Source organism: Hyla sarda, chromosome 8 (genome assembly GCF_029499605.1).
Source record: "Hyla sarda isolate aHylSar1 chromosome 8, aHylSar1.hap1, whole genome shotgun sequence".
Lineage (NCBI taxonomy): Eukaryota > Metazoa > Chordata > Amphibia > Anura > Hylidae > Hyla > Hyla sarda.
In genome coordinates this window covers 186,681,989-186,690,544 of record NC_079196.1, presented here as the reverse complement: position 1 = coordinate 186,690,544, position 8,556 = coordinate 186,681,989, and the positions used below count along the sequence as shown (strand labels likewise).

Here is an 8,556-nt window from a genome sequence, read left to right as displayed (position 1 = left end):
ATAATAAAACGCATAGGGTCCCCCCTATTTTCATTCTCAGCCAAATACCAACCAAACAGGTAACAGCCTGACGTTACAGGGTGGGCGAGGACCCTTGTTACTGGCCCTCCCCAGCCTAAATAACGCCAGCCTGTTACTGCCTAGGCCCAGGAGTGCCATTTTTTGACGCTCCAGGCCTGTTGGTACCGGCTCTTCCCGGCACCCCTGTGGCATTGGGTACCGGGGTAATAGGGGGTTAGCGCTAGCTATTTTTGTGGCTGACGCTAAGCCCAGCTTAGTAATGGACTCCGTCTATAAGACAGCTTCCACTACTAAGCCTGTCTAGTAAAGTAAGGAAAAAACACAACAGGTTTAAAAAAAATTTTTGTACAAAAAACACTTTCCCTCCCCCCCCCCCCCGTTAACCATTTTATTAAAATCAAACAAAGAAAAGCGCTGGTCATCGAAGTAGTCCACAGGATACACTGATCTGAAAGGAGAAAAAAAAAAAAAAAAAATGGGTTAGTACATTTATTATTATCACCTGCTCACACATCTCCCGCCCCGCACGACTACAACTGCCAGCATGCCCTTACAGTAAGGACATGCTGGGAGTTGTAGTTGTGTGGCGCAGGAGATGTGTGGGCAAGTGACAAGCTTGTCCCCTGCCCCCAGCTGCAGGACTACAACTCTCAGAATGCCCTTACAGTAAGGTGGGGCGGAGGCCGGGCACAGTGTTTCCCAACCAGGGTGCCTCCAGATGTTGCAAAACTACAACTCCCAACATGCCTGGACAGCCAAAGGGTGTCCAGGCATGCTGGGAGTTGTAGTCTTGCAACATCTGGAGGCACCCTGGTTGGGAAACAGTTTTAGGGCTTGGGCAACTTACCGGCTTCCGTAGGATCCAGCGCTGCACGACACTGCCGCCCGACGATCTCCGTCAGCGATCGTCGCTGGAGCCTCGGAAGGGTAAGTGAACGTCTTCGCCGGTCCCCTTCAGCTGTTTAGTTTTGCAACAGCTGGAGGACTACAGTTTACAGACCACAAACCAGTGGTCTGCAAACTGTGGCCCTCCAGCTGTTGCAAAACTACAACACCCAGCATGCCCTGACAGCCAAAGCCTTTGGCTCTCAGGGCAGGAGCCCGGGATGACATTACAGTGCAGCCACCCGGGCTCCTCATACGGCCTCCCCGCTACCCTCACTTATGGGGACACGGATATCTCTCTCCCCCTCTGAACTCCTGATAATAGAGCAAGGCGCTTGCCTGTCGGAAGCAGAATTCGGGCAGTCGTCGTGTCGAACTGGAGTCCCAGGAAGATTAGAGACTGGGTGGGAGACAGGTCGGACTTGTCCTGATTGACCACCAAGCCGAAACGGGGCAAGGTCTGAAGAGCGAGACTGAGACACTCTTTATTCTGGGCCCTGTTGGAGCTTTGACAGGAGGTAGTCCAGGTAGGGAATTATGGACACACCCCGAGCCTGCAGGATGGTGATCAATGCTGCCAGGACCTTGGTGAAGACCCTTTGAGCCATGGCCAGACCAAAGGGAAGGGCCACAAACTGAAAATGGTATATCGCTGATGTGCTGGAAAAACGGGGATGTGAAGGTAGGAGTCTTGGATATCCACCGAGGTCAGAAACCTAAAACAGGCCCTAACTATAAAATAAAAAAGACCAGACCTGTGTCTGCCTCCAACTGACACTAAGCTGAAACGGATTAGCTCAGGTGCCTGTAGGCGGGTATATCCTGCTGGGAGGGGACGAATTTTCATTTTGCCTAGTGTTAAGCCTCCTAGTGGCAGCAGCATATACCGGCGGTTTTTTGTATCCCCCAATGGAGCTGATCGAGAAATAGGGTTTAACTTCTCCTTAATGATTCAGTGACTAAGTGAGTGTTAACACTATCAGATGAGAAAATGCAGGATCAGCAAGACATGCAACATACCTTTCCCACAGAAATAATATAGATATATATATCTATATCTTTCTAGTTTCTATTTCTTCAATTATTAGCAACTAGTTTTTTTTCTCTTTACAGGTTGGACCTGGTGTAATTCTTGTAAGGTTGGAACTCTTATACAATAACTGTCTAAATAGGTTGGGGTGTCAGTTAAGTACAAAGGTACGCTACTTCTCTAACTTTAAACCCTATTAGGACATTCTGGGTTAGTAGATGGCAATTTACCTTAAGAGGAACCATGTGGCTACAATGTCTCTCACTTTGGAACCTTTGGCATATCTGGACTTTAGGCTACTTTCATACAGGGTGGGTACATTATTTTTTTTGCGCAGAAAATACACAATCTAAAAAGTCTGCAGTGTATTATTACACGACCAGTGTTGTGAAATATTTTAAGTGATTTTTCACACACTGCAGGAAATCTGCAATGGGGCTGAGCTGTGGCGCATATTTGAAAGCATGTCAATATATGCTGCAGATCCACTTTGGATTTACCTTATTGATAATTTGGTACTTATTTGCATGATACAGCGTACCCATTATGTGCAAAAGGATCCTAACACAAACAGTCCATTATGGCAACTATTACTTCTTACATGTTGTTTTGCAGGGAAATTAAACCCCTTGTAGGTTATGATATTTTACCTTTATTTCCAGAGGGATATCAAGATATTCGTCATAGGTGTCAGAAACTGATTTACAATTTAGACATTTCACTGTAAAGTTAAAGAAAAATACATAAATATTTTAAGGTAATGGAATATTCGTTTAATAGAATTTTAAACCAGATTTAAACAAAAACACAATAAACACTATACTGAAAGACTATGCATTATTACACAGACACACATGTTCTTACTAGGTTACCTCGAGAACGCAGACAACCACCAAATATCTGATGTACAAAAGTTGTAGTTTGTGTGTGTCTGTCCAAACTGAAACAAAAGAAATGCAAATATTAAAACTATAGGATTACAAATTGGTTTTCTAGTATCCAAGTCTTCAAATAAAACCTGCATTCATAGGCATCGGTTTACATTACAGTGAGCAACACTTTCCAACATGATATAAGAGAGACTGCAATGGCTGTGAGTGACCAGCAGTAAAGAATATATATATATATATATATATATATATTATATATATATATATATATATATATATATATATATATATATATATATATATATATATATATATATATATATATATATATATATATATATATATATATAAAATATATATATGCTGAAAAAAATAATAAATGCAACATACAATCCCGAAACTGCCTCTCCTTTCATCCCTACAAACAGCAAGCTATACATCTATAAACCATACATCACATGCATATATATGGTATATAAAAGGTGTACATCAAACAATAAACACTGATTCATATGCGCAACCGTGATAAGGTGAAAAAGTAGTTTACTGTACATGTTTTCTCTAGTTCTAAAGTTAAAAAGCATATGCTTCAGTATTTTTTTTTTTTTTATATAACGGTCACTGTTATTTCAAACTTCTTCCTATATGATGGTCAATGAAATGACTAATGGAATAACTAGCAGAGTACCCAGCATTTCCTGGTCTTCCAACCTAAACATTGTGGGAGAGGGAAGAAAAAATAAAAAAACATCCTCTCGTCACATATTCAGTCCCCCACATGAATTTTTCTCTGCTTCAGCCTGCCGGACAGTTAGGAAGATATTTAAAAGTCCCGGGCAATCTCTGCAGCCCGTGAGTAACGCGGTGAGGAGATGTACTGGAAGTTCCAATGACATGCATGGGGTTGGTTAGAATTGATTCAACTTTACTCATTTTAAAATGGACATAAGTAACGTGTACCAGGTTTTCTTAAATTATCTCCATTTGAAAGTTGCTGGTACATACATAGAGAGATATAGACAGAACCAGCTGAGAAGATGGATCTTCTGGATTGTTTTAGAAGGTCTTGATGGTTGGCGAGAGCTAGTTGGGTCATAGAGAGCTCCTGTGCTTCCCCTATTCACTGGAAAAGTCTTGTGAGGTGCGCGTAAGGGAAGGGCACAGGCAGGAGGTCTTGAGGAGCAAAGATTGTGCAAGTTTACTTTATTTACCAAAAATGCCATTTTATGGCCCCCCCCCCCCCCCCCCCCCCCCCACCCCCTTATCAATTCTTAATTTCCTGGCTACTAGGTGTCTCTTTTCTGTGTATTATGTCAAGTGTAATCCATTGACAGATTACGAGACAACTGGACAGATCCCTGCAGGCATCAGGCTCCTGGCTTACATTCAGCCTCTTAAGCGTCTATTTCCCCACAGTTCCTCTCCACAACATACACTGCAAGTGGCTGTTCTCCTTCACCTGCCTACCTAGGTTCTAACCTACCAACTTAAGACAGCAGTAATGTGCACATATACCATCAGCCTGTAGGCCAGTGACGTGGAGAATGTAACTCCTTATTTTCTTGGTGAGAACAGTTGCTGCAGGGGAAGATATATAATAATAGCTATCCTTGGATCCAGATCATCCTTGGGCAGATATATATAGATATATAGATATATATATAGCAAGCCCGGCTGGGAAACAAAAATGGAAGAGCACAACAAGAGAACCCCATCCAGAATTGACCGACTCAAGAGAACATCGTCGGAAAGATGCCAGGGAGAGCAGTGTATGCCTGAAAAAAAAAAAATGACTGGAAAAAAGAAAGACAAACCAGCTCAAGAGAGGCCTGGTGCATAAGATCGATGATCTGAAGACCCAAAACACCTGTCCCAGAGGCCCACAGCGAGTATCCGGAAGGCGAAATTAACTTGACTGGTGTAATCTATATGACTGGAGCACTCTCCATCTCGGGAGTACATGGATCCAGGAGGAGGAGACAAACATTAGCCAAAAAAAAAATGAATGTAACGCCCTGAAAAGGGGCATCCCGGAACACCGGAGTGACAGACATGGGAACTGGAGGTTCCCGAGTAACTTGGAAGACGTACACTAAAGGAAAATCAGCCAAGGAGGAGCCACAAGACCTGAAAAAAGAGAATCCCAGAAAATCAGAGCGGTTGACATGGGAACTGGAGGTTCCTGCGTCTCCTGGAAGACTTATACCTGAAGGTTAAGTAAACCCAACGGCCGCCAAACACTCCGGGGAGACAAACTTTCGTGTCAAGAGAAGAAGAATTGCGGAGAGACAGACAGAGAGACCAACATGGAACTCTTAGAAAGGGGAACAGAGTGCTGCTGTTGCAGTGAAAGGCCATGGAACTTGCAGAAAATGCCCACACCCCATCTCCTAATTGTGCCACACACCAAGACTGCTGTCGCAGATGCAAGAGATGAAGGATGTATGTGGGGCAGGAAACATGCAGACAGTGTCAGACTTACAGGTATGAAAGAAAAAAAATATATAAAATAAAATAAATATGGGGAGCGGCTGCAGTTTCAATTCTATGAACATACAGTTCTCACTAGAGGAACAGAAAGAAGAAGAAGAAGAAAAAAATAAATACAATAAATAAAGACTTACACTCTGAGTGGCCAAAAAACAGACCACTCAACGCTATCTTGCGTTGAACTATTGTTTTTGAGTAAGGACAACTTCTGTGGTTGCCACTGCACTCCTCTCTGGTGAATACCGCCACCCGATCTATACGCTGGAATGAAATGGAAAAGCCAACGAGGAGCGGACACACCTATGATCTTTATGTCTGCATACACACTTTCAATACTTTACCGGTGGAACTTACTTCACCGAGGGGAGCTGAGTCTGTCCTGCTCTTTGATCCCTGAGGAAGGAGGCAACTCTGCAACGCGTCGGATAAATAGTGTTATGTTTGTTTTAAATAAATTTTACTTTTATTATTAGTCTCGGTTCACACATCATTTTTGAACCAGGATCACCATTTCAGCCTAAGAAAGAAAAGGAATAAACCTGAAGCTCACCTGTATGCGGCATATTCCACAAGTTCACCGGCACGAGGGAGCAGGACGGACTCAGCTGCCCCTCGGTGAAGTAAGTTCCACCGGTGAAAGTATTCAAAGTGTGTATGCAGACATCGTTTCCCCCCCCCCTCCCCCCCCCCTTTCATTCCAGACTTACAGGTATAAAAGTCCAGTGAACCCACAGAGACACACTTTGTGGAACTTCACATAGACGAAGTAGTCACCGGACTGCAGTCGCAGGAGTGGCAGGAAGACCTGGTGGATTAGAAAGCCATGCAGACAGAGTCTGGCTATATGGCATAGGGACCATGCCACACCGGGTCCCGCATTCAAAACCACACAGTAAAAGTGGTTACCAGCCGTGAGAGCGGCAGGCATGTGCAAAGGAACCTGGTAAAGTAGGGAACCCTGCGAACCAGCATGTGGTGCATTGTATAGGGCCCATGGAGCAACATGGGGGGTGACTCACTTGGAACTTTTGCCACGGTGTGGGAAGTGTATGGTAGTTGACCCGACGTATCAGTAAACCATGCGGACAACCATCCGGCTGACTGGTGGAGGATTCCTAAATGCACAGAAACACTCCTTTGAACCCTCCCACAGAAAGTGGGGCATAGGAGTGCGGCCAATCTGATGGGCGCCCGGTGGTGTAGGAGACCATGAAGACTAATGGCTGGCTGACTAGCAGCAGTCCCTTGTGCCTGCAGGAACCCTCTGACAAATAACTCACACCAGAGAGGTACGGGAAGCCACAGCTATGCACGTGGCAGCCCAGAGATGGGAGACAGACGGCTGCTGAATCCGTGCAGACGGTATGGCGTAGTGAGTGCCCCTCCAGGCGCTGGTGATAAGGGGATACAGTTAGACAGGCAATAACTGTGCCCCTTAGACACATGTGGAAGGACAGGGAAGCCTAGAAGCCATGGATAGAAATCCCTATCACCCTGGGAGATCGGCAGAGGCATGGATTGTAAACCCGTTGCACTGCATAAGGTCCATAGGACACGCCAGGTCACTCCACCGGACAGCGTGCAGTAAGGTCCCGGAACTTCACCTGCAGATACATCAGCCCTTGGAGAAATGACAGGCGGCACAGAAAACCATGCAGATCACTGTCTGCTTACTGGTATGGGGAACATAGTAGACAGTGGGTCACTCCAGCAGTCACCTTGCACTAGAAGTGGGGTACCGTAATCAAGCCACGGATGCCGCAGTTGTGATATGAATGACAGGTGGGACTACTGTCCGGCCTAAAGAGAGCAGGATCAATCCATGTCCATGCAAGGACACTTCCACAGACCTCGCACTGGACGTGGGGATCCAGGGCAGTAGCCAGATGCAGCAGCCTGTGGAGTAGAGAATGTATGCACATGTCAAGAACACTGGCGGACATGAGTGGTAGAGGAGAAACAATCCTGACTGTAACCCCGGTATCTTCCAAGGGATCATGAAGTCCCTGGCAACGACCCGCCACGGCGAGTCATATACACTCCCAGACAGAGTGAGCACCCAGCCGAAAGTAGGTATGCCAGAGGCATACTTCAACTGACCCAATGTAGTGTGCCATATCAGGTACCAGACAGGGTAAGGGAGACAATAAAAGGGGCCCTCTTATACAGCCCCCGAAAAAGAGCCCAGCAGATATTAAGCTGAATAGAAGAGATCGTACAGGCCAAGACTCCCCAGTGGTCACAAGGGTGCAATGGAAAATAAGGCACAATTATAGGCCACAAGAGGGCGCCAAACGCCACTAAATGGTCTGAGAGACCAGCAGCAGAGATTCACTTTTTTTATAATAAAAACACACACACACACACACACTAAACATGGCAGGAAGGAAGCGTGGGGAGCAAGGCACCCTGAACTGAAACTGCCCGCATGACCCCCAAAAGGTAGAACGAGCTAGGAAGCCACACCATGTCCCTCATGCAGTGACCATAAGAAATGCTCACGCGGCAGCCCTATGAGTGGCGACTGTACAGAGCAGTGCACTTAAAAGCGCCTGCTAAGGTGCCGCACAGCTCCGAGGCCAGTGGACAAGAGCGGGCCGGACCAGAAAAACTCGCGCCAGGCTGTAGCTGTGGGAGGCTAACAGAGCCGCTCAGATAACGGAGCGCCGCTTACCACAAGTGCCCCTCCAGGTGCTGGTAATAAGGGGATACAGTAAGATAGGCAATAACTGTGCTCCTTAGACACCCCCCCCCCCCCCCAAAATGGAAGAGGGCGGAGCAAGATGCCGCTGAGGGGCACATCACCACATCCGTGGGTAAGCACCCGCCAGCCACCGGAATGATCCGCGGTACACGTGAACCTGGAAAGGAGGCGCTGCCTGACCTCCTTGTCTGCGCTCTCTCAGGGGGGAGCAGAAGGGCGGAGATACATGCCGCCATAGCACCGAGAAAAATGGAGGAGGCGCTGGCTTGCCTCCTGGTCACACGCTGGCTAAGGGGAAGAAGGGCGGCCATGTGCCGCCATAACCCTTGACCTCCCGCCGGCGAGCCCCGGCACACTGCCGACCCCCCGCAGTCGGGGAAAACATAGCTGGCGGAAAGGAGGAACAGCAAGGCTGTTCAGAGGCGAGCCGCTGCAAGAGGCCAGCGGTTGTCCTCCACAGGTACCTAGCCCTCCCATGAGACCCTGAGAGAGCCCCGCAATAAAGGACAGAGTTCCTTTTTAAAGAGGGGGGAGGA

General features: G+C 46.8%; 1 protein-coding gene across 6 annotated transcripts in view; it reads right to left on the bottom strand.

Moving 5' to 3' along the window:
* USP42 (ubiquitin specific peptidase 42) overlaps positions 1-8,556 on the bottom strand; it is a 57,567-nt gene that overhangs the window by 24,780 nt on the left and 24,231 nt on the right. For all 6 annotated transcript variants that reach the window (XM_056536024.1, XM_056536029.1, XM_056536026.1 and 3 more), the window contains 2 exons: positions 2,809-2,876; positions 2,587-2,657 (listed from right to left, as the gene is read on the bottom strand). In XM_056536024.1, the coding sequence (XP_056391999.1) occupies positions 2,587-2,657; positions 2,809-2,876 (139 nt within the window). The remainder of the gene's footprint in view (positions 1-2,586; positions 2,658-2,808; positions 2,877-8,556) is intronic.